This window comes from Drosophila grimshawi, unplaced genomic scaffold, assembly GCF_018153295.1.
Source record: "Drosophila grimshawi isolate 15287-2541.00 unplaced genomic scaffold, ASM1815329v1 contig_1367, whole genome shotgun sequence".
In the NCBI taxonomy this organism is placed as follows: Eukaryota; Metazoa; Arthropoda; class Insecta; order Diptera; family Drosophilidae; genus Drosophila; species Drosophila grimshawi.
Window position 1 is genome coordinate 8,927,583 of NW_025062889.1, and position 27,094 is coordinate 8,954,676.

At 41.2% G+C, this 27,094-nt stretch overlaps 3 protein-coding genes across 4 annotated transcripts; 2 read left to right on the forward strand and 1 right to left on the reverse strand.

Annotated features, from left to right (window-relative positions):
* Positions 1–1,732: 1,732 nt before the first annotated feature.
* On the reverse strand, positions 1,733–3,696 carry LOC6560717 (NADP-dependent malic enzyme). The gene has a single exon (XM_001986182.2). It carries the CDS (start codon positions 3,638–3,640, stop codon positions 1,793–1,795), a length of 1,848 nt encoding a protein of 615 aa, XP_001986218.1. The 5' UTR covers positions 3,641–3,696; the 3' UTR covers positions 1,733–1,792.
* A 7,537-nt stretch (positions 3,697–11,233) lies between these two features.
* On the forward strand, positions 11,234–14,242 carry LOC6559875. 2 transcript variants are annotated; one of them, XM_032734646.1, is made up of 3 exons: positions 11,234–11,951; positions 12,893–13,098; positions 13,998–14,242. In XM_032734646.1, exons 1-3 carry the CDS (start codon positions 11,237–11,239, stop codon positions 14,094–14,096), a joined length of 1,020 nt encoding a protein of 339 aa, XP_032590537.1. In that variant the 5' UTR covers positions 11,234–11,236; the 3' UTR covers positions 14,097–14,242. The 2 variants fall into 2 exon arrangements, with proteins under 2 accessions (XP_032590537.1, XP_032590538.1); XM_032734647.1 differs by lacking the exon at positions 13,998–14,242 and adding an exon at positions 13,382–13,525 and having other exon boundaries at positions 11,251–11,951.
* A 1,197-nt stretch (positions 14,243–15,439) lies between these two features.
* Positions 15,440–16,922, forward strand: LOC116805031 (protein mono-ADP-ribosyltransferase Parp16). Its single transcript, XM_032734715.1, has one exon. It carries the CDS (start codon positions 15,587–15,589, stop codon positions 16,637–16,639), a length of 1,053 nt encoding a protein of 350 aa, XP_032590606.1. The 5' UTR covers positions 15,440–15,586; the 3' UTR covers positions 16,640–16,922.
* Positions 16,923–27,094: the final 10,172 nt, after the last annotated feature.

Here is a 27,094-nt window from a genome sequence, read left to right on the forward strand (position 1 = left end):
ACAAAAAATTCAAAAAAAAAAAATGAAAAAAGAAAGGAATAAGCAACAACTACAAAATTTTAATGTTTCCATCTAGAAGTTATGCACAGGAAAACTTTTAGCTTGGTACTCAAATCTACCCATTGTAAATGAACTAAAAGTAATATATGTACTTTTCAGCAACTAATGCTCTGAGCTTCTAACTTGATACAAATGTTTGTTTTGCTTTTTGTAGACATTTTTGATTTTTGATTTATTGTAAATAATTCAAAGATTATGTGAAATGTTTTGTATGACAATCACATGATGTTGAGCAAATAAAAATATGATGACCCGTAAATGAAGTAAATTGCAATGTCGGTAATTGAAAAAAAAGAACTCAAATAAACAAAAATAACAAAAGTAATGAATTACAAATTTAACATAAATACAAAATAAATAAATATATATATATGTATACACATATATATATATATATATTGTACTTTATATAGTTAAAATAGCATAATAACAAACGAAACGATCCTTGTAAAAATAAAAGAATAATCGCAGCGTACAGGCAAAAAAATCGTTTATACAAAGTATTCATACAATAAAAATAATTCGCGCTTGAAATACATTTGCATATACTTATATATGTATACAGTTTTCTGTCTATGGTCAACTATAATAAATATATAATGAATTATTACTACAAAAACAAATGGATAACAAAAAAAAATACATTAAAAAACCTAAAAAAAAAACAGCTGCCCTGAAGAACGTATCATGAGCTATCTTAATATTTCATAAAACAAAAACAAAGAAGAAAAAAAGAAACAAAAATAATTATGTAAACTTACAATTAAACAAAGAACTTAGCTGTAAACATAAAAGAAAAATGCAGTAAATAAATGTGATAAGATTCTTTAATAGAAAATATTTGTCGTTTTTCTTTATGGTTCTATATTAATTAAATACAACTTATTGTTTTTTGCCAGAAGCAGGCGCCTAACGTGTTCTTATCTGTGGCGAAACCATCATTCGGAATTATTAAGCGTATAATTCCAAGCTGCAAATAGAGTCATTAAACTATTTATTTTGAACAATGTCAAAAGCGGCGGAGACTGTTGTTTTTTTCAATTAAGTGTGGACAAGGCGACAAGGGCGATTGCCTGACCTCAGGTCATTTTCATTGTTATTAACCACAAATGGAGTCGCATGCGATGGGGCAACAGCAGTGCGACACAGCGGTGCCGTCTGTATTTCATTTGCCACATTGACAAATGGAATGAAACCAATGCGACTGAGACAGGCGAAGGGACGAGGGAAAGCATTCTCTCCCTAGTAAAGAACCTGTCAGTGGCAGGCAAGGATATATGTATACATATACACGCACACACCAATACATCGCGTACTCATTCGCAAGCATGCAATTTAATTTGGCTGCCATTTTTTGTTGCCGTTTTGCTTAATGCTGCTTTACGGTGGTTGTTTCAATTTATTACACAATAGTACAACTGCAATAGCAATTGAAATTGTTGTTCTTAACAGTTTCAACTCTCGCACACCAGTCGCAAGTTCAACAACACTCACACACACACACGTGCACACACACATGGGTTGACATGTGAACATTGCATGCAACTAATTGGCCAAGCACTATTGCCTTTGACGATACCCAAATGACAGCCGCATTGAAATTACAGGATTTGGATTTGACGTGCCACTTGCAACTGGAGCAAGACACATTCCAATGAGCCACCAAATGCAATTAGTATTTAGAGCGGATTTAATAATTAAATTCATATCGTTAAATAGTACACGTGGTGGACTAGATATTTTGCTTATAGTACGTAGCGGACTCGGCGGTGCCAATATTTTGCTTTGCCGTACAATAAATCTGGGAAATCTCCGGGCCATAGTCCGTTTGGTACATCATGCTCTCAATGTAGCTCGTGGGATTGCTCGGCTCCGGCCAGAGCGTGGCAATGCGGCGACGATAGGCATAGCTGAATACAGTATCTGTAATCTGTTGATTAATGCATTTCAACTTGCGTATGGGTGGAAAGCAATTGCGCATTTCCAAATCATTGGGCCATACGAGATTGGCCAGTCGTTGTGCTGCAACCAGAAATGTATCATCCGGCACGCTTGTCATGCCGGACAGCATGACACCCAGCGTTAATCCGGGTAGCATATAATTGACGTTGCAATAGCCCGGCTGATACCATTTATTGGCATACTTCAATGGGGGCAGCTCCGAAGCCGAGATGAAAATGCATCGTCCTTTTGTATAGACAAAGGCATCATTTGCACTACACTCAGCCAACTCGGACTGGCGGGTCATGGAATAGATGATGGGTTGCTTACAGCTCTGCTCCATTGCTTTGATTACCTCTTTGCTAAACACATTTGGCTGCTTGCTGCAGCCCACTAAAACATTGGGTTTAATGGCCTCAATTGCCTCACATAGACTAGAAATTGGCTCATGTCGCTTCACAAACTTAAGCAGGTGGACGGGAACTGTGTCATCGCAACGTGAATGGACAACCAATCCCTTGTCATCGCAGAACCAGATGCGATCCCTTGCTGCACTCTCATCCAACCGCATGTGTTTCAATTGGGCTAGACATGTGTAAGCCATGCCAACGTTGAAAGCGCCATAGCCATAAAGCAGTATCGTGTTATCCGTTAACTTCCTATTGCTAATTCTATTGGCAACCAGCAGACCCGCCAACCCACAAGCTCCCAGGCACTGCAGATCTATGTCCATGATGCATTGCCTCTTGCGATACAGCTCCAGCTGCTTGATGGAGTCCTTTATATTAAAGTTCTTCGTTTGTATCAAAGTGCGTGGTCCAAACAGACGCATGACTGCGAGCATAAACTCCTCAAAGAAGGATTCGTACTCGGGTCCAGTGATGCGACGGTGGGGCCACCCCACGTAGAGGGGATCCTGCAACAAGTGCTCGTTATTGGTGCCGCAATCCAGCATAATTGGCAAACATGTCTCGGGTGGAACTCGGCCATAGACGACACTTTGATGCAATTTGGAAAATACCATTGGATATCCATTGACACCGTGATCGCCCATATTCAGCACCACCTCCCCGTTCGTCACAATTAAATAGCGAACTGCATGGCGGTGAGGCCAGTTGCTCAGCACTTGGAGGACATGGCCGCGGTCCTTGATCGTTACAAACATTCCCTTGCATTTGGTAAACAGATGACTGTAATGTATTACCGAATCTTTTGCACTGGAGCTGTGATACACGGACAAGTATTTCTCCGGATTGCTCATCAGCATGCTATAGAACAGCTTGCGATCGTGCGTCTCCAGTTCCGTGAGAAATATATGCTTCTGATAGTATGTGGTCAATGTGGCTAAGTATTTGCTGCATGCCTCCACCTGCCTGTCGATGCTGCGAACTGCAACGGGCAGCAGGCCATGGATATTGTACAGTTGTCGCTCCCGATGCGAAAATGCCGACGATTTGTTCAACGACGCGATGCGCAACATTTTCAGACCACTCATGCGGCACGATGGCATCTTCGTATCCTTGCGCCAAAACGTGTCCAGAATCCGAGGTAATCGATCAAAATTGATCACTTTGTCGGCCCCATTGAGGCACTTCTGCTCATGCACGGAGTGGTGCTTTTTTTGCTTCTTGACATGCATTTCCAATGTGATTCCAATAATAAATAACTTGTGTGTGATTTAATTTAGATTTGTTTGACATTGATTTTGATATTTATTGCTATTTTTGACTAGTGCTCACAAAGGCGCTGGTCACTTTTTAACAATACAGATAAATTATCAATAAACAATTATTTTAATTGTTTATTATAATTTACATGAGTTACATAATTATTAAATTAATTTTTCGGTAGCAGGCCACTTGTAATGTGGGTAACAGGCTCCTGGTGACGTAGTAATAAGACTACCTTAACATCTGTACATAATCGATCGATATCGAAATGAATTATATGATCACCAACTTGAAGAAAAGGAAGAGAAGAGCAATCGTGGTGAATAAGGTAAACTAAGCAGACGTGTTTGTGAAAGAAATATAATTTAGTTTTGACTGCTACACTTCAGGACAAAAAATGGTTTAATTTTGCATCTTTGAATGTAAGTACATTTTGATAGTCAGTGCAAGTGCAGATAGTATCTTATATAGAATGTCAGTATTTATTTGGCTTGTAGCTTAATGCACTCTGGCCACATTTAATTTGTACTCATTTGCATTTTAGCGTTCCTGGGCATTATGTAAATGTACATCTAGCGCACTTTGCGGCGACCTCAAACTGAAAGTGTCACCTCAAAATGTCGTTGTGGATTCCTTGTCTGCCCTTTTTCAGCTACGAATAGGTTCGCATCAAATTTCTCGAAATTTGATGCAAAATATCAACAGCAAGCGACGAGCTGGACAGAGACCAAAATAAAATGCTGCTGCTGCTGGCGCTGCTCACTCTGCTCTCCATCAGGAACACCTTTTATGCTAAATATATTCCGGCAAGTTGGAGGCGGACAACAGCCATTTTGGGGTTGGCACAAGTGCACTTGGGCCACGGGCCTTAAGTGAAATGGCAACAACGTAATATTTCGGACAAAGATGAGCAAAAGGAAACGGAACATGGCACATTAAAAAACAAGAGCCAAGAACAACCAAACGGCTGGCCATAAGCGGCTTAATTCCAACGAGTGAGGGGGACGGCTGGGGTGGCAGATTTGGGGGTTTTAGTTAGCATTACTTTTTCAAAAATTCCACAGAGTTCTTCTGGGCAACCGAACTGTGGCCAACTGTTGTCGGACAATTCCAAATAAATTTGCATTGCAACAGAAAAGCAAAATGCCGCAACTAATTTGCAAGCAAACGAATGTGAGTTGTGTGTTCGTTTAGTCAAAGCAGCCAATAAATTGAAGAGAAGTGAATAACATAAATACATGGTACGAACACAAAATCAATTCAAAAATCCAATTACATGCAAGAGGTGTGTGCTGCAAATGCATCAAATGCTTATAATGAAATCAATTTTCAATCAAATTTTCACAGCATCAAACAGTCAAAAATCGAACAGTCGAACTCGAACTATTCGCCAGGGCCCATCCAAATTGACCAAAAAGTGTCCAACCGGGTGTATCTGTGTGTGTGAGTGTGTAAGGGTGTGAGAATTTGCCAGCTCGGTTTGCGCGTACGTTTTACGTTCGTAAAGGGCCAAGAGGACTTAACGGCCATTTTTTGTGCGCATTGTTTTGGACCCCAGCAGCAGCGGACACATTTGCACTTTTTGGGCATTAAAGGCAACAACATTTGCAGTTTTATTTTTTTGCTACCTCGTCTGCGGATGTGCTGCAAATTGAATTTCTGCCACGGGACATATTAAGTGATCGAACTCGCTCGAAGCGCCTACGGCTTTCGTGTGTTTTTTACATAAAAATATATGGTGTGCTAGGTGTAAGCAGAGCAAAAGGTAAAGACCAAAACCAACCAACAATCCACACACCCAGAATTGATCGAATAAGAGTGTGTGCAGTGAAGTCTATAAATATGTATATTGTTATATCTATATATTTATATATATATATGTACACATGTATGTATGCTTGTCTTTGAGTTGCATCGTGAATGGCACACAAAAAATGTTTATGCGACGTTTATACAACAGCGCAATTTGAATATTTTATGGATAAAATTCGATTTCGGCCATGCCCGGCACGTGCACTAAAAAGTTTTTGCATATGGAAATTGATTTCCTTTGGTGTCATGCCTTATGAATGCCCAGGTGTGTGCAGGTGTCCAGTTTGCCTGCCTGCCTGCCTGCCTGCCTGCCTGCCTGCCTGCCTGCCTGCCTGCCTGCCATTAGTTGGCCCCTAACTGTTTGGACAGTTGTCAAGAGCATAAAAACAAACGCAATTCGCACCTCTCTCCGATACCAAACAATTTCTTAAAGGATAATAAAACTAAGCAATTTATATGCAGAACGTGATGCAGAGCCAAAGCATTATTAAGCATACGACAAGTAGCACAAATTGAAAAAGACTCCAGAATATAGCCCTTGGTACATTTTTGATTTAGGATATTAGTTCTGGTTGAGTTCGAGTAGTATTTATTTGGGAAACTCGACTAGTAAAGTTTTTCACGAAAAATGTTCGTATACATATATCAAAATATATAGAAACTCTTGCAGTTTAATTATAACTTCAACAACTAAACCCATAAGCTGCTTCTAAAAAGCACTGTGCAGTTTGGTGTAGCCTAGCCCCTTGAGTCCCGTAGACCAGCATTCGAGTAAATATTGATAGTTTGCATTGCACAAAAACAGAGCATTTTGGTGAAATATTCGCGACTTGTTTTGCAATTGCTAACCAAAAATGTCACAACCCCGATTTGATTTGGCTTCCACTTTTTTTTTTATGTAGTGCAAACAGCTGTTCAGTGCGCCAAGTGCCAAATATTGAAAGCCGTTATGTAAAGCGAGGTAGTTGCATAAAATGTGGACAGTTGTGGGCTCATATAGACGAATCGCTAGAATTGCAACCAAAAGCGCATTGCAACAGTTTATTATATCATATGTCAAATGTGGCGAACGAAAGAGAGAGGGAGAAATAGAAAGAGAGAGAGGGGTAGTGAGCTCAAGTGGGCCAATGGAAATGCCCAGCGGTATAGTTTGGCATTTTTATTGAAATTTTCCAATTTATGCTCCGACTCGCTGTGCATTTAATAAAATGTCACACAATTTTATTTGTGGTTTTTATTTGTAGTTCTATTTTACTTCTTTTTTTTTTTTTTTGTATTCAGGTTGACATTAACGATTTGATAATTTACAATGCAAATTGTCAAATGCTGCAGTGGAGCTGTCAGAAATTTAGGGCATGATTTAGTGACAGCCTTCAATGCCTGAACTCGAATAAATGTCACAGAGTGTGACAGTTCTTTTTGGTCGCGAGTCTCGTTCAACTCGTTCAAAGTAAAAATAAAAATACTTAAATAAAAAATGTATGAGCTTAATAAAAGCGCTGCGACTAGAGGACTTTGTTGTTGGGCAAAACTCGCACGTTGTCGATTCCTTTTGGCTTTCGAGGCAGGCAGCCGCGACTTCAGATTTGTTTGTTGCTGCCACACACACACACACAGAGGAGAAACTTTGAAATCAGCAGCTACGTGCGTCAAAGCCAAAAAGCGCCAAGTTTATATCGTCGATGTTGTCGTTGCTATTACTTTGCAACTTCAAAAGACTTTCAGTTTATTTTTGTACATCTTTGCTGGCATTTTGTTATTTATTTTTCCTAATTTTTGTTTCCCCGCTTCGCAGTCTGCCTGCTGGCTTTTGGCCATGTCCTATTTAAGCGAATGGTTCGGAATTTAGCCAAAATAGAAATTATGCTTCAGTGTGGCAAATAATTTGGGCAATAATCAAATACAAAATCACAATAAATATCAAGTGAAACAGCAGCTTGAATTGCGTAATTAACTTGTTGCACGCTCCTTTTGGCTTGCAATCTGAGTCAATCTAATCGCATGTATCCGGCAAATAATACTGTGCCACAAATACTTGAGCGGGCATTAGTGGCAAATTAAAGAAAGCATAAACACGAAATCAGCACATGCGAACTTCACTAATGCCGTCCGCTTGTCCGCCTTTCAAATCTGCACATAAAAATTGTTAACGGAAGCGAAAATTAATTAAAGCCATGGACAAGGCCAAAGTACGCTCTGGCACGCAACTCTCCCAGCTGCAAGCAGCCACTCGGTGTGCGAGTTTGAGGGGGGAGTTGAGTGGGGTAGGGGCTTCCCAGTCCAGATGGGAGGCTGGAGGCTTCAAAATCAAAATATGAGCACCGTCCGCGAACGTTACGCGCTTTTAGACGTGCTCAAATATTTGCCAAACGTGTCAAAAGCGTAGCAAACTTTTCGCTTCAAAGCGTCGACCACCGTGCAACCACCACACCGCACCGCATCGCACCACAGCACCACCCTGCCAGCAGCAGTGAGAACAATTGATTGAACGTTGCTGGAGTGATAAAGTAGGTGTGGAATGGGGTAACAGGTCGTCCCAAATGTAGCTGGGACAGCAATGAGCAACCCTCTCCTATCTAGTAAGTGCACCTGAAGTCCTGTGCGCGGTCAGGCAAACAAATGATAAGCAGATAGTCGACCAATTGCGCTCGGAACACTGTAAAATAAACGCGCTGCAATTGCTACAAAAATCATAAAAATTATCAGAGCATTTTACCAACGACAGCAAGCTGACAAAAGCATTTTGATTCGATTACGCGCCATTACATTTACTCTGTTGTATTTGTTTCATTTTCTACACCTTTCATAAATCATGGCTCAATTTATCGCTGATGGCTGACATTTTGCGGACAGCTGCGGTTGTCATCCAAAAAGCGAATGTTTTAGTCTGACGTTTGTTAAGTGCTTAGATGAATCGCATACAATATTGACAGATGACGTGGGCCAAGCATTTTTGTAAGTGCAAGATTTTATCATTTATAAATTTTTAAAATAATTCTTAAACAAACTGTATTTGAGAAAGTAACTTACTACTTTTACATAGACATTAAAGAGTAGCTAAAGAAATGTGAAATTTTTGTATTAAATTTATTTATGAAATCAATCAAATATTCCATTAACAAATTCAAGTTTTAGTGAGTAGCAGGTATGCAGAAATATTTAAATAATGATAATTCTTAGGATATTCGCCACAAATATTTTGCGTAAAACAATAATTTTTGTTGTGAATTTTCGCAATAAATTCAGAGTTGAAATTGATTGAGTTATCAATTTGAATTGCTTGTAATGTTATTTCAAATGACTGTGCTTATCAAATAAAATTGGTAATCAATTTAAAAGAATTTGATTTATGTATGTTTTTAGTGAGCTATTTGCAAAATGGAGAAAAAGCTGGCATTTGGGAAGTGAACTTGGCAAACAAGTACTTGCTACTCTCTCTGTGTCTACAGACACATAATTAAAACTACGCAAAACTCAACCCGGGCACAATACAATATGAGCTGCGACGAGGACAACAACAACAACAAGAACAACAACCAGTAACAGATTAAACAAAAATCTGGCAAGTCGTAGTCGACAACTAGGAAAATGCTCGCGTAAGCAGTTTTCCGTTGCCGGGACAAGTTAATTTATGGCAGTCAGTGAACCAGGCAGATAGTACAGACTACAGACAAGAGGCAGCAGCCAGAGTAGAGGAAATGGACAACAACAACAACAACAAGAACAACTTGCAACATGGAACATGAAACAGCAACAACCACAGGCAAGAGCAACTCAAATGGCGGCTCGGCGTTCATTTTGTTTTACGCTGGAAACTGGATTTTATTTTATTTCTGTGCAATTTTTGTTGTTGTTGTTGTTGTTGGTTCGCTTTTTCTTCTTGTGCTCAAAACTTTTGCTAATTTGCGGTAATGTTAATGCTGAACTTTGCACAAAATTAGTCAAGTTCTGGCGCGTCGGATTAAGCGCAATGTTACGCCAAAGTGTTAAGTTGGAAATAAATGTTGACACTTGCGGTAAATGCGAGTTCTTGGGCCGCAACATAAACAAAAGCGCCGAACATTTTAAAAACGAACCAACCACGAACAATGCACACACACACACACACATACACACACATCAAGTCAGGCTGCATGAAATTAACTTTGTAACCACTCTGTCTCCCCCCTGAAAAGTAAAGTATTCCGTCACAGGTGTGCGCTACAACAACCCTTACTGCTCCACCCCTAACCTGAATGTGCCGGACTGCAGTTAATTATGAGTAAGTTGGCCATAACCGCAACACTTGCTCCTTGCAACAATTCCTTAGGCCGTGGACGACTTTGCCAGCAGTTGAGGCAAGGGCCTAGAGTGCTTGCCAAAGTATTTTGTGTGGCGAAATTAATTTATAAGTTTCGTCCGCGACAGGAGGCCAGGCAACCAGAAGGACTCTCTCACTCTCCGGGGCATTTGGCAACCAGGGACAAGTTTGGCGTGTTACGTGCCAAAGTTATGACACTCTTTGCCAAGTGCTCCACTGGACTGGAGGGGGCGTTCTAAAATTTATAAAGTGTCATATGTTATGAAATTTGCCGCCTGGGCGCTTTGCATAAAGTTAAGCCAAGTCAAATTATTTACGTAAAAAATTGCTACCAGAGAGAGAACTGTCACTGCTGACGATGACGACGACGACGACGACGACGACGACGATGACGGCGATGACTATGAGGGCGATGATACAATTATTGGTTTGTATGCGCACAATTTACATTCACATTACACGCACAGACACACGGAGTGGGAGAGGAGGGTGGTAGAGGCTTGTAATAAATCAAACCAAGTGAATAAATCATAACTGTGCACACACACACACACACACACACACAGTCGCACATACACTTCCACATATGGGATGTATGCATTTCATAGTCGCAGCTTGATACATGTGGAAAGTGAACGCGCCTCGCCACGAACAACGACAACATATGAAATAATGACATGAAAATTGACAATTTTATTCCTACTTAACTTGCTGAATGTGCGAATGAATATATCAAGCGTAAATGTGTCCCTCTCCCCTCCACCCACAGGCCTTCCTTCCCTATCTATGTGTGTGGGAGGGAGATATTTTATGCACAGTTTGACATGTGAGCGAATTGAAGCCAGAATGAATGTCAGTCAGAGTGACTAACTGAGTGATACAGTAACAGCTGTCAAAGTGTGAATGACACACAGATTGACACATGCACAGCTATACACACTCACACACACACTCACACACACACTCACATACACCCACTCGCTGGTTTGTGTTTTTTTTTTCTTATCTAGTAAATTGCCTATGATTTGCATATGCGGAAGTGTATTTAATGATATATATATTAAGCATATCCATATACCAGATCGCCAGCCACGAAACTGGCCTGCTTGCTGCCTGATTTCCATCGTTGACTAAGGTCATGTTTTATTACCCAAATCGAATTATTTTCCAAATAAGATTAGCATAATTTATATGCGACATAAATCAATACTTGTATTAAATAATGAAATATGATATAATGACCGTTCCCGGGTTGGGAACTGGCCGCCAGTCAATTGGTTTGCACATCTCGTGACACACAATAAACGTCATGTAAATAGATCCGCACTGACGCTGAATGATTCAATTAAATAATAGCCCACAATAATTGAAGTCTACAGAAGAAGTCTACAACTACATCGTCATCATCATGCATATTGCACCAGAAGCTGCGATCTGGATGCTCAGTAGCAAAATGAAGCGAGAACGCGACGCAACTCGTCGGCTCCATTGGGGCCAGTTCATTCCAGTTGCGATCGGGTTTGCAATCGGATATTTTATGATTGCCGCCAGTGCCGCACCGATGGTGGAGCAGCATTCAATAGTGGAGGATTTGTCAATCGTGGAGGAGATTGTCGACGCAGACACACAAACGGAAGTGGCTGTGGTCACGCTGTGTCCATTGTGCAACACCACCACCAGTGGAGAGGACAACGTCTCGAACAGTAGCAGCAGCAGTGAGAATGTCTCAGATGATTTGATATTTGCAACTCACAGAAAGCCAACTGAAACGACAACACAACAGCAGTTGCGTGAACCAGATCTGTTCTCCATCTCCGATGAGGTGGAGGAGGAAGACGAGGATGAGGATGAACAGCTGGAGGAAACAACTCCAGCTGGCCCCGTGACACCTATTGATATGAGTGCATTTTTGGAATTGATACCAGTGCCACATGTAAAGGCTTTAGTTGAAAATTACTTTCGACACGACAGATCGATTCGGCGGGCGCACATTTATTTTGCCAGCGATTTCTTTGCGGAGATTAAGCCGATAATAGTTGCACTGCCCGAAGTGATTGCCTTTACGGATTTTTTCAAGTCCCGTGGCTTGGATATATACAAATTTGCGGATTCTGTTGTGGAGGCAACAAAACCACCTCCATTGGTCATAAACAGCACAAAGGACGGCGGTGCGTATGAGTGATGAGTCTAATTTACCAAACATTATACAATCTCATAAGGAAAGCAAAAGGTTGATCAATTAATCCCTTGCAGAGGGTATTAAGGCTCAGTCCAAAAAGTTGAAGTATTCTTGATTTTTATCTACTTAAACATTGATCAATCTATTAAAACGGCTTAAAATATTGAAAGCGTCATGTTAACAACAAGTTCCTAATATATGAACATGATTAAGGGCGGTACTTGATAATCACAACCAAAATAATAACATTATAATAGTTTATATTATTATATATATTATTTCTGAATGAATTCGAGACATTTTAATGATTAAAATACTGCTTGCAATTAACATGATTTACCAAAAAGATACAGCTTATTGTAGAGTACATTAGAAAATATGTTTTCGGGCAGGTAAATATAAAATTGGCTCTATGCCTTATTCTACAAGAGCACAAGTTTGTCCCGACTCTTACCTATAACATATACTCCCTCACACATACACAATCTATCACAAATGCATGGACAGACATGACACAAACAAGCTGCAGCATAACTTCCAAGTCCAATGTCCGTTGTCCTTTGTCTGTTGTCTGTTGTCCATCGGTGTGCCTATGTGACGATGGCATTATGCTTAATATCATTGTCCCGCTGAGCTGGCAGCTTCAGCAACCTTATCAATGTTCACACATGCTCGGCTCGAAGAGCAGCAGGCGCAGCAGGAGCAGCAGGAGCAGCACCAGAAATGAATTGTTTGCAAATAGCTGCAAACTATGCAGACAAAGCCAAACGAAAAGCTTCCAAAATACGAGTTGGAAGAGGGACGTGTTGAATAGACAGAGAATGCAGTCTGCAGGAAATAGCATCATGTCATGTCTCTCCACTGGCCATGTGCATTTCATTTAATTAAATATTTTTGCCAGTTATTGACTTGCTTGAGTTTGACTTGCAGGCGTGATTAAGCCGTTTGCCCATGAGACAAACATCACAAAGTCGATGGGTGGATTTCATGGCTTGGTGGAGAGAGTGCTGGACTTGATGCCCCAGGATCAGGTGTTGGCCACGTTCTTCGATAAGACGGAAAATGATCCACAGTTCGCCCGGCTTGTCAACAGTATTGGCACGAAAAGGTTCTCGAAAATCTTAAGGAATCTTCTGGTGAGTCTGCCCCGCCCCGCCCACTAACTAATCTCATCTCCGGCACGTAGCTGAAATTCAAAAGGTGCGATCTAGTTCCTTTTTTTTTTTAAACAGTTATTGGGAAAAGGAAACAGCAGTCAGCACTCAGCAGTCGACAGACCGCGGCTGCCTAATAATTTTCCAGAAAGACGTGAGAAAAATTTCATAGCAGCATTTTATTGAGGGCCCAGTGCTTTATTACTTTCAGAGTATTTCGAGTGGCACATCTCTACTTTTTTTCTGCTTTTTTTCTGTTTTTTAGGGTACGAGCATATGTACTCTCATATACAAATCAACTTCCGACGGTTTGCGGCCGAGTTGCTCCTGCCCGAGTTTTCTTGCTGTGTATTTTAAAGCGAACTTTCCAAGTGCCAAGGCGTTTTTCTTCTAATTGGCAATTGAGCTGGCCTACGTGCGGCACATATTTATGAAATGGCTAGATGGCAGAAAGCAGAACGCGTTTGTTTTCCCTAATGCTCCATGGAGTCCTCGAAGGCAATTTATGTTTATGTGTGAAAATATGCCAATTGATTTGGCGTAAATGGAATGCCTATAATTGAAAAAAAAAAACCTGCGCATGTCGAGCTTAGGTGCAAAAGCACTCACGAGCCCCAATAAAATATACTTGATTAGAAATTATGTTGCCTTGACAAACAACCGCAGGGATACATTTGATATTTGATATTATATCACAGCAATTAACAAACAAGCCAGAATGCAATAGACTGAGTTTCTCGACTACCACTTGAAAATAACTTTGTTAAATATTAATGCTATTATGACTGTCTCTTATCGATATATATACACATAGACTGCCTAGAAATACAGAGACTTAATATTCTTTAATCTTGAATATTTTTTGTTGCATTTCTTTTCAGAAATCGAGGACAATTAAAAGTTTTATCTTGGAGTTGCACGATAATGGCATCAGCGTAAAACGAATTGTAGAAGTCTTCAAATCGTTTTTCTTTCTCTAGCAGTTTTGGGGAAAGAGATAAGATAGAATGGGAATGAGGAGTAAGACAAGGATTTGTATTTAATATATTTCTATCAATACTATGTAAACTACTGATAACTAAAAGTAAATTCACATTTTCTAAGAAAAGAAAGACAGATGCTAACTGGTCAAGGAAAAATGAAAGAAATGTAACGTTTTCATACCAATTCGAATTCGAGCATATGCCAGGCAATTATTTAGTTGGTATGCCTCTTGGGAATTGGCAATGGAATCTGGAGAGTGCAAAAGAAAACGGCGCATATTAATAACGCTTTCAGGCAGCAGGCAAAAAAAAAAAACACAGAGGGTTAAATGACGCAAAGGTGGTGGCTTTTGGTGCGTCAAAAGTTTATCTACGAAAAAAGTTGCAAATACTGAAGCTGCCTCTCTGATTTATGCCGCTTCGCCTGGCTGTGTCCCGGCTCGGTCCCGGGTTCCGGATCTCGGGTCCAGCCCCATTCCAGCCCCAGCCCCCCAGAGCAACTGCGTCGAAGTCAGCGCAACAGTTGCAACTCTCTTAATGTCGGCGTTTATTTGAATAAACTCAAACTTCTGATTTCACACAGGGAAGCCTGGCAAAAAGTTGAAAACTTTCTCGGTTAACTGATTTCTACACCAACACCTGCAGGCGAGCACCGAAAAAAAACGTAGCTGAATGTATGTATGTGCTCTCGCGCCCCCCAGGGGACTCATAATTTAGGTAGAGTATATCAATAAATTACGCATCCCGCTGCCAGCACTTTTTAAAGTAGATAAAATGACGCAGCCGCTGAAATTTGGAAATATATACTACGAACACTCTTTTTTTTTGCTTGTTTCATTTCATAAAATGAAATTGCTGCAGAGCTGTTTGCTGATCAAGAAGCACAACTCTGCAGCAACCCCCCTTTTGAGTCTATTACTGACCGGCTTTTGGTTGGGTGGTGGTTTTCATGTCCAACCATAACTCAATGCGGTCCAATTGATTGCCCTTTGGACCCGTCGCATCCCATCATCGGGCGGCAACGGCGCTGTAAACATGCAAGCCAACATAAGCTACGCGTCGTGCATCAGCTCCATTAATCAATTACAGACACACCCTCCACCAGTAGACGCCCCCTTTGCTGCAGTGTGCGACAATCACAACGTGTCACAGAAGTGTCTAAATTCAATCTGCACCAAAAACAACACAAAAAATATCAACAAAAAAAAAAAGAAAGAGAAGAAAACAACAGGAATCGTAATGTCGCCAAAGGAGCCCAAAATCCGTATCCGTCAATCTCAGCTGGCACCGAGCACCTGGGGAAAAAAACCGAGCGTTTCTCATTTTCATATGTCACTTTAGCAAATTTTTTGGGAAACATTTGAGAGTCTGTTAAATTGTTAAATTGTTGCTTTCTTTCTATTAAATTCACACAAAGTGCGCTTGCGGCAGCTGTTTAATCATATCGATTTTCGCATACATTTCGCGATTCGGGTGTATTGTAGGCTATGCAGTTGGTTGGTTATCTGGATAGCTCGCATACTGGCACTTCATCGAGTCCACCCAGCTGGGAGTGCACCAAGTCTATCAGTCTGCAGCAGTGCAGTCAAATTCAGGAGCGACTGCAAAATGATCTTCTAGCCTGCGATGCTCGACTCTCGCTCTTTGTGGCAGCTGCGAATAGTTATCGTTATGAGTCGCTTTTGCGCCCCTTTCCCAAGGAGTTTCTGGACGACGATCAACGTCCCGATATTGCTGCAATCCTTGATGTTGTGGCGGATATGGAACGCCTTGACACAATATTACGGCGACTGGTTAAGGGCAAAAGTGGCTGCCTTAAAGTCAACGAGCTGCATCTGCTGCATGCCGTGCTGGTGAGGCACGGGGAGCGTGTGGCAATCAGAACTCTGAGCGAATGCGAATTTGATGATTTGTTTCGGCTTATACAATTGGTGGCGCCACAAATGTTGCCCACGCACATCTTTGGGGTGACGCCCAGTATGAAATGTGGGCATACCAAACACTACGTCAATCTGCGCAAACAGTATCCCATTGGGATTGGTTACTACGGCGGCAAGCTGGAGCATCTGTATGCGATGCTGACCATGGGTAGTCTGCCCCTGGATGAGCCTCTCGAGCTGTACTGCGATGTGGAGGAGACCTTGAAGATGTGCCGACTTAGTACTGGTTGGGGTGGCTCTCGATGTGGTGCGATCTTGGGCTGTGTGGCGGTGGTGGAGTATGTGGTGTTGCCCAAACTTGTCTCGACGGATGAGAATCGTGGTCTTGTGATCATCAATGATGCCACCTGCATGCAAGTCTGCTATCTAATGTTCTTCGGCCAGAGTTTTCAGCAGTACGAGCATGCATTGATTTCGCAGCCAAGTTTGTCAATCAATTGGAATGAGACCTGCAAATGGATGGAGGACAATAGATATACCCTGTCGCTGGGCATTTACATGATGATCCTATCTCTGTCGGCGTCCAGCGGACGGGGCATCTTCCACAGATTTGCAGAGATTGGACTCTATGTGCTTAGGAGAGGATTTCTCAAGATTTGAAAACCTGTCTTCTCAACTGCGTTGTTGGCTTATATGAGCATTCTGTTGCCCATCTTGGTTGTGGCAAAGGACTGCTCATATAGGCCAAAAAAGCAGGTTCTTCGTGAAATTTTACTCAATGAAAGAATTAGCTTTAACTTTAAAACAATAAGCCAGGCAAGGCAACGAGCAAGTGTAAGTAAATGTTGGCATGAGTCGCACGCAACTGGCCATAAATAACAACAATTTAGCATTACAAGTGACGCAGTAAAAATTTATATGCTCTCGCACATTTTCAATTTTCTGCAATTTTTCTAGCAATTGTGTGAAATTCCTTGCGGCCATTGGGCTGCCGACTGCCTCCAGCTACAGTCTGCATAAAAAAGAAGGACATGGTCAGAGATTTGTATGTGCAAGTATGTAAGCACACACACACACACACACACACACACATATGAGCTGAGTGCAGGCAGTCTCTATCACAGACTAGCTGAATGCTGAACATACTGGAAACTTGGCATTATGTGTTGCCGGACACTTTTAGGGTCACACAATTTAGCAGCTTGGCTCTGGCAACATTTATTTTTCTTGCTTTTTTTTTATGGCGACCACAACTATGTCTGTTTGTGTGTGTGTGTGTGTGTGTGAGTGTGTGTTAAGGCATTTTTTTACATATGCTCGTCTAGTTGCTGTTGCTGCCTGCTACGAGCTATGCAGAGAATGCATTGGGCCCCTTCTCGCCATACATTGGCCAGCTACAAAAATAGTCTGGCGCTTGGAATCGTAACTTGCACTGACAAAAGCATTCGCGAAATACTTCTGTTAACCATATTTCATAGCATTTAAGTGTACGGCCTGCAATTACCGCCCCCAAACTAGGCATCTAGCAGCAAAGGCTATCAATTATTTGAACAAAAATTGGCCGGGAGCGAGAGAGAGTGCTATCATTACGCCCACCCCGCTTCGAGCTGTGCAAGTTCCCAGCAGCCATTAATAAACGCACACATCAAACTTGGCACTGTCACATTAAATTCAATTTAGTGCCTTTTATACTATGGCAGCAACAGCAACAACAACAAAGCAGCGTCGGAACTGGGCTAAGTCACAAAAAGGGCAGGCAACCCTCATCGCAAAGGTTTTTACGCAGCTAAGCTGAATGCACATTAGCATGAGCACGACTACAGGTTAACAGAAGACAGAGATCTCTGTGGAACTAGATGCCATGGGGGTGGCACGCACTTATGGCCGGAGTGTCGTAGCTTGGGCGCCCTGCCATGTTGCACTCGACCTGGAATCAAAATAAATGTCAACGCTGCCTGTCACACAAAGCAAACCCCCGCCTCTTCTTCCTTATTTCCCAGTTCGCGTTCGGGTTTTTTTTTTTTTTGTGGGTCTAAGTTTTTGACTTCCTTAATGACAGTGTGGCGACGATGATGATGACAACAATCAGGGCGACCACGAAGAAGGCAACAACAACGAAGACGCCGACGAGGACGAAGACGAAGACGAAGATGACGACGTCATCAATGCCATCAGCATCAGCTTCAGTATCAGTTCGAGCATCGTGCCACAAGTTGATGATGCAATTTAAGAGCTTTTTGGCTTCCCCTCAAGAACTGTGTTGCCGCTGGATGCTGGTTGCTGGCGCCATTCTTCGTTTTGATAATCTAACAAAATTGATAAGGTGTGAAATTCTTGATTTTATTTTCTACGTTCTGCACAAGAAAATCATTTTTCTTGCCAATTTCTTTTTGTCGGCTGTCCCCCTCGCAGTTCCCTTTTAGGCTACAAAATAAATAAAAAAAAAGAAAAGTGTTGCCTTTGATGTTTTTGATGAGGTGTTTGTTTAGTTTTTGATGTTGCCCATAAGACGACATTTTTGTTATAATTCAGCGCCGTTCCTCTATCACCTTTTGTCAGCGCTTTCCATTTACATTTTAAACGAAATTTAATCCAGTTTATGTTTTCCCAAACAAGAAAAAAGTGCCCAACGCAAGCAGCGACATTTGCTTTGTTGTCACTTTGAAATTTAAATAAACAAGGAAATTGACTTTGCAGCAATGATTTTCTTCAGACCTGGCAACTTGACTTACATATTTACGAATCTACGGCTATGCTCAATTTGTGTGCCAACTTCCTTTTTGATGTCCATTTTTATTTATTTTGCTTTTTTTTCTTGGTGAGTAGCGGTTGCAATTTTTCTTCTCAATTTTTTTCGAGGGAAACGCAGTCGAACATGCTTTCCAGGCTTAATTATCGGCCCGTCAATTGCACAAAGCGCCAGAAAAATGATTTAAACGTTGGTCAGCCATATATTTGTTCGTTCTGCAATCGAACGATCCGCACTCATCACTGAATGTATTCTTTCCTTCTCTCTTTTATATATATATGTATATATCTGTCTTCTCGCATTGTTGCAGAAAAAATGGTACAGAATTGTGGCCAAAAAATTGCAGCTGCTGCCGGCGATTGCTTTCAAATTGGCAGTAGCCACAGCCGTGTGCTGAATTTGGCAATGGGATTCGATGAGGAAACACAAATATGAATATCAAAGGCCTTACTTCAGTTTAGGAATCAACACGTTTTACAGATAGCTGCAAAAACGATACGCAGTTTAACTGCACTGGATTTCTAACTAAGCCTAAGTTTTTTGGCCATGTAACAATGGCTTTTTATGCATTTAAATTTATGCAGCAAAAAAGCGATCCGGTTGCCATGGGTGGAGAGCCTTTCTGGTTTAATTACTTAACAACACTTGAAGTACTCAAGCAAATTTCAAATAGCTTGTATCGCCACTCAATCGCTAACGTAATTTGCAAATTGACTGCTGGTCGAAATTTTGCAGAGCTCACAATTGCTGAGTGTGTGTCAAGTGACACGGCAGCCTCATGGTCGAATGGCTAACTGATTGTTTAATTATTGGAAATACGAACTGAATACGAGCTCAAAGGGCGTACTAAATGTAGGTATGTGTGTTTGGGTGTGCGGTAATAATCAACCAATCAGTGCATCAGCCGGCGACCGGCAAAGCAATAATGTGCATGCTTCAAATTCTGAAACTCTCGGTGGTCCATTGCTTAGTGACCACACACTCACATTGAGAGAGAGAAAAGGAGAGATAAAGAGAGAGAGAGAGAGAGAGAGAGAGAGAGAGAGAAAGGTATAGAAGGGGACTAGGATTGATTCAGAAGCTGTTGCTGTGGCAGCTTAACGTCAGCCACATGTGTTGAACAGATCAAAGTGTTCCCCTTTGACTCGCTTAAGTGCGCACAAAGGATAATGCCACAAAGGGTCACCAAGTGCATCTATCCTCCGAGTAGTCGATACTCCGATATTCCATTAAGTTAGCTTCTTCACACACACAAACACACAGACGGAGCTGCTTTTGTTAATTACGTATACGCTTAGTTAGCAGCTGTATTGCCAAATCTTAAGCAAACCAAACTCTTGCTAAATTAAATAAAGGATATTTAGGAATTCAATTTCTGTGTTGCCAATTTTGCAAGTTCACTGTTTTAAATTTAATTAAATGGCCGACTTAATTTTAACGCGAATTAATTAGTTTTTATATTGAATGAATAATGAAAATATACAAAAATAAATTAATCACCAAAAAATAATATGCGAAACTAGGTTAAAATAGTGTAATTTGATATTCGACGTTTAAACAACCCAATTCAAGTAAATTGATAGTGCAATGTCACATTCGATTCTCTCTCGATACTTTTCCAAAATAAATACTAAACAAAACCAATATTGGTGTGGTTATACCAAACGAATTCATAAAGTTTTTGGATTAAATGAGATTAGACAATCCATGACCACTCATATACAAACATAAATACGTATGTGTATGTATATATATCTATGTATTTATTCTCTGTCGCTTTATGTGAATTTTGCACAATATGCACATTTTCAATTGTTATTATCGATGTAGTGGTGCGTGACCGTGGTTGCAGAGAGGGGAGCCACGGTGTGGCCCGCATCTGTGCTGCTGACTTGTTGATTTTATGTGTGCGTTGCGTGCCCGCATGACATTTGCAACTGTTGATTTCTCGTACTCGCTCTCGCTCGGCTCTGGGCCAGGCCCAGAATCAGTGCAATTGAATTGAAGCGTAAATCGTAAATTATGCAATGCGCTGATAGTCGAATTTGGAACGCTTATGTTGTCACTTTGCAATTGTATCGATGCATTTCGCAAATGTCAATGCAATTCAAAAACCATAGTTTTAACTTTTATCTCTTGCTCAGTGCGAGAGTTATCGCAGATATCAGAAACTGTACGTTTACAAAATGAAATGAAATGAAATCTGTGGCCACTTCAAATCACAGGTAATCGAATAAATATTTCAGTTATAGGATTATATAACGAAATGGAAAATTACGTGTTAGAAACCGACAATGGCAATGTTGTGGAAAGTATAATGTCAAATCATTTGGCTCCAGGTTATGGCTTGACTTGACTTGACACCAAACACCAAATTAAAGTTGAATATTTGAATCAAAAAGAGATTTAATAATTCCAATTTTATATTATATCAATTCTGAGACTCATTATAAATCAAAATACACTATTTGGATAGCGTTCACAACCCTGGGTTTTAACAAGCCCTCAAAGTAACTCAAAGCCACTGCATAGTTGTTTTTGTATGCGTGATAATGTTGAGAGTTAAGTAAATTTTGTCACATTTGACAACACGTTAAAACAGCAAGACTGCGGCTAAGCCAAGACGAGGAAAGGAGGGGGAGATGCAACAACAGCAAAGAGCAGACACTGCTGAAAAGTAGAAGTTAGTGGCATGAACTTCGCTGCTGCACAAGATAAACAATGCAAACCGCAGACAAATGAGTGATGGCATATATGTAAGTAAGAACACTAGTGTCGAGTCGAGTCGAGCGCACCATGGGTAAAAACTGAGCACGAAATGCACATTGCCAGGGCAAACGCGAACGCGTCGACGACAGGTTAAAAAGAGCCAGCAGCGCTGCAAAGTATGCAATACAAATTCAGAGCGCAACGCAAAGAAGACGACGGGCTCATCTAGCGTGCGAGGCGAGTATGACGTTGTCGTCAGCTGCAGCAATGTAATTTGTGGCATAGTGCGTATTACACACTCATACACACACACACACACATACACACATACAGAGAGAGCCGCCACTAAGTGAGTGAGTGATTTGCCAGACAACGAGACTTGAAGGCAAAATGTTAAATGACGATGCCAGCGACAGCATGTGTGTGTGTGTGTGAGTGTGTGTGTGTGTGTGTGTGTGTGTGTGTGTGTGTGTGTGTGTGTGTGTGTGTTCGAGTGTGTGCGATTGTATGTAGTGTAGTGTATTGCATTATGCACTCCGTTTAAATTGTTGCCAGACTGGGCCTGAGAGCGTGGGCTTGGGTAAGCAGTCAGCAGATCTTGGCTCACACTTTGGGCCAATGTTATTTGCTTAAAGCGCACTTTTTTCGATGTATTTTTTGTTGGACTCGCGTTTTGGTTGCGGCTGTGCCATTTGTTGCTGTTGCCCTGTGTTTACATATAAATATTCTATATGCGTGCATTTTATTTATGATTGCACAGCGGACAACTCACTCGTTGCACTCAGCCGCAGGGGCGTGGAGCCAGCGTGGAACGCCAGCAATTCACATTTTGATGGCATCATCTGCTCCTGGCGGCCATATATTTGTGTGGGTAGAGCTCTGGCAGCTCAAAGCGGGAATATTTGTTGCTCTTGTTGCTGTTGTTGCTGCACTTAAAAGCGATTAAATATAAATCAATATAAAAATTTGCATATTAAATGTGTATATGTCTGTGTGTGCTCGTTTATCCAATGGTAGCCACTTCTATATGGAATAAATATTATGTGTATAAAAGTGTTCATATTTATTATGCGCCCATACGATATACATCAATACAACTTAAGCGCACTGCAACGATACACCCAGTGTCATAAATCTGACTCTAAGTTTATCCTTTACGCTAGAAGCACTTGCAGCAACATCCACTTGTACAATGCTTGGCAAATAATAAAAATCAAGAAGGTTTTAAGACAAATTCAAATATAAAATTTTAAATTTTAAAAGTATGCTGCATAAGGAAGCAGAGTTTATACAGTATTGCCAATTAAAGACTTTGATAATTATTATTATTACATATCTTATATTCATACTCAGTTTTCTAGCTCGATACCCAATTTATAATCCAGAAGTGTGATCCAATTTCATATTCTAAAATGCATAGGATATTTTGCAATCAAGTAGAAATCTTATCTATAAGAAGCCTTTCACTTTGAGCCATAAACTTAATCGTCTTAAGTTTCCATTCATGATTCGTTCTTAAATATTAAAATCTCCCAAAAATGTAATAAGAATCCCCCCTCACTTCCCGTACCGTTATGTTTTCTTTATCGCTCGTTGTATTTGTTTCCTAATGCTTTTATATGACTATAATCGTTTGGGGCGTGAGGTTTTATTAGACGAAAGCCGCACACATATGCAAATGCTATAAAACAGCAACAACATGTTTTGGCAATTGAAATATTGTGGAGATTAGCTTGTGCTCATGACGACGTCAACGTCGACGATCCTGAGTTCCCAAGTTGGCTTTACAATGAATGCTGCAAAATTGGGGCTCGACACTTTGCCGTTGACACTGTCATCGAGCATGTCAAAACAAACAGCATTATATGCAAAGTTTCATATACCTCACACACACACACACACACACACACATATATATACATACGCACACCCTTACGCATAGGCAGGCATATTTTTAATGCGTTTATGCTAATCGCGTGGGTTTTAATGCCACGGCCAGCGTGTTAAATGTGCCACAACTGGACGGCATGAGGGAGACAGAGAAAGTGTGTGGCATGGGCTAACATCGTCGGCTGTCAACACATTTCGCTGATTGCCATGTGCTGTCTTCGGTACGTTGCTAGACAACCGAATTTGCATAAATTGCGTTTAAAGCAACCGTTCCGAAGGCGACAACACAAGCCATGCACCACCACCCTAATTCCATACGGTGAGCCGCTGGGTTGGGTGGTGCGCGAGGCTCATCATCTCCAAAACTAAGCGTCATTGTGCTGTAGTGCGTAAGTCTGAATTCTGTGTTCTGTGAGTTCAGCTCAGCTCAGCTCAGGGCCTTAGCAGAGTCCTCTTATTGCCCACGGGTTCGGCTAGGTTGCTGTGGAGAGGAGTTTTTGCAATTACAGTGCTTCAGGTGATTATGTGGCTGTGGCAGCCTCAAGTGGACAGGCAGCCGGGCCAAGCACAATGTTGTAAAATTATGCATCGATGAAATTGAATGACGCTGCTGAATTTGACATGAAGTTTAAATTACTTTGACAAGCACACACATACACACACACACGCACACACGCATACACATGTGAATTTTACTCACATTGCCCAGCCGCAGACAACAAGCGTATAATCAAGTGGCAACAACTGGCAGCAAGGGTCAGAGCAAAATTTGCAATCACCAAACGACACACAACACTTAAGGCCAACATGCGATTGTGAATTTTTGCTGCGTTGGGAATGAGGGCAGATACTGGACCTGGTCAGTCGGGCGGCTAAATTTCAAATTTTTGGCCAAAAATTTCATTTGTGCCTTTTTCCGTGCCCAACAAACCGAACATTAGGCACGCAAAATTCTCAATTGAATTGGCCCTGATAATGACAAGTTCATGCATTATGCGATGTGCCCCCGGTGCGCGCCACAAATTTTGAGCGACAGGACAGCAGCGCGCTGCATCCACTCGAAAGCTTGACAATCTCGTTTGCCGGCCGCAAATATGCGATTGCCTTGTTCCCCAGCAAATGAATGGCAAAGGCACCAGGGCCAGCTTCAGCTCAGTTCGGGCCATGTCCCAGTCCGGAGGCGCCATTTTCTGCACTGTTCTTTTTTCGTTGGTGTTTTCTTCCTTTTTTTTTAGAGAGACGGTTGGGGCATAGGTGGAATTGGACAGTGGGCGCTCGTTGCCTGGCCGCTTGTCACCGCTGCAGTGCAAAATTTTCCAAAAATGTACCAGAAACAGGAAAAAAAAATGGTGTACGTCAAACATCGAGCCAGTGTCTGTGCATGTGGCAAGTGGGAATGGATGTATGTAGGCATGCAGCAGGGGGCATGAGGCATGCGGCATGTGGCAAGTGGCAAGTGGCATGTGTGTCTGCAGGCATAGAGCAGCCGGCCGGCTGAATGCCTGTGCCTGTGCATGTGTCTGTGCCTGCCAAACCTGCCTCGCTGACTTATGCATTCATCCATTCGGGCCGTGTGTGTGGTTCGCTTTTAATAAATTCATAAATATTTATATATGCAAAATTTTCGGTTGCCTCAAAATGCTGGCAGCCAACTGCCAAGTCCCGGTCTGGCCCGGCCCAAAGCTACCAATCTATTCAATTTTTGGGGGCCGAGCACCCGAGCACCAAACAGCGCTGTGTCATGTGGACAAGTGAGTATAACTGGGTAATGGGAGCTGGCATCGAATAGCTCGGCTTTCGTGTACATGTAGTGAGAAAATGGCGATAGATTGATGCGGCATGTCACAAAACCGCAGCAGCAGCAGCAGCAACAGCTACAGCAGCAGCGGTAGCAACAAGAGCAACTACAGCTACAGCTACAGCAAAGGCAGTGTCAGCAGCCGTGGCAAGTGCAATTTCCATATTTTGTGGCGCACTAGTGAATTATAAGTAAAGTTCCACACTGGCAGAGTGAAAGTACAAGTTGTGTTGAGTGAAAATGCAAATAGCTGCGAGTTGAAACGTTTCGAAATTTAGGACCGTTGTCCAATGTTCTGCTGAACTGAGATGCCGAGTTGCTGAGATGCCGAGTTGCTGAGTTGAGTTGCTTTCAATCAACGTTAAGCACAAATCAAATTCACATCAAATAATCAGCATACACAAAGAGCAAACATGTTAGTAGCGCGTCTGTTGTATGCCGCATCCTTCAGCCTTCATCCTTCAGCCTTCATCCTTCATCCATCATCTTACAACAACAACTTACCCTTGTATCAAAATTCAGAATTCGCCAGCTCAAATTCACACTCGCCGAGATACATCAGGCATACATCATGGCGCACACATGCTTGAAAAGCTGGCTACGATATTTCCATTCAATTGTGCGCCTCTGACTGCAACTGTCACATCAAAGGATCATGGAGGGGGCCCAAGGGGTGTTGGTCTTGTAATGGGGATGGAGGCAGGGCGGTAAATCACAACATGCGGTGCAAACGCGTTCTGTGTGTCTGTGCTGGAACACTCCTATTTTAATCTTGTTTTTGAATACTCGTTAACTTGGCTTTTGTTATTCTTATTTTCATGCTTATTTGCATACGAACGCTGCCCGCGCACCACTTCCTCATCATTCTGCCACTTCCATCACAAGCACTCCACACGACTGTCAACATCATAGCCCCCTCCACACCTCCCCTTCCACGATAGAGTCGTCTGCGAAAATGATTTAAAATCAATTTATTCTTTTCTGTCCTTCTTATGTAAATCATTTTCCGACGACTACACAGACCACTGCAAGTGAGAAAGCGGCAAAAGTTTAATCTAAATAAATCAACTTGATGCGTATCTAAAAATAAGTGAATGAACGAATGAATGAGCGAATGAATACTTGTGGATTTATTTACAAATTCGCAAACAAATTTTCACATCACAGAGGAGAGCAGGAGCGAGAAAATATTGTTTTCTCTTTTTCCTATTTTTTTTTACAACAAAAAAAAAATTGTCGTTAAATGCAATTTGTTTTCAGTACTTAGGCAAGCATTTTCATTTCAATTTTTTTTCCTTTCTGCCCTAGTTATTGTTCCACGGAGAGCATTAAGAACTATTAACAAGCATATCCCAGTGACACAGAATATAAATGACAAACTCAGTATGCAATATTTATATCACAACAAAGTAGCAAATTATAATATGCATAAGTCAATTAAAAAGCCTTTGAATATTTATACTCATAACATAAAAAAAAGCATTTTGTAAATTGAGTTGTCGAGTGGACTTGCCAACTAAATACACTATATGCTCTTTTGTAAATGCTCCTTTATAACGAAAATAATTGACTACAAATATTCTGACGATTTTAGTACATATTATTATTATTATTATAAAAAAATTTATAAAAATTTGTTTACAAGTACAGGGTAAACAGTTCAGAAGGAGACCCTCAAAATGTATATAACGAAATGGTAACTCATGGCAAGTCATGGCAAATCATCATGAAATTTGCATACATCAAATTTGCACAGATAAAAACGAATATTATTCTGTGTGGCAAATATATGAAAAATTTCAAATTGCATAATTATCTTATTAAAATTAAATGTCCAATTTGATGAACGTAATTTATAACTTGTGTAAATTGCGAATTGTCGTCTCTTCCGCGTTGGGAGCGAACCATGCTCCCTGAACGTGTTGCTGACTTTTAGAAATGTATTTTGCTTAATTATACATACATTTAT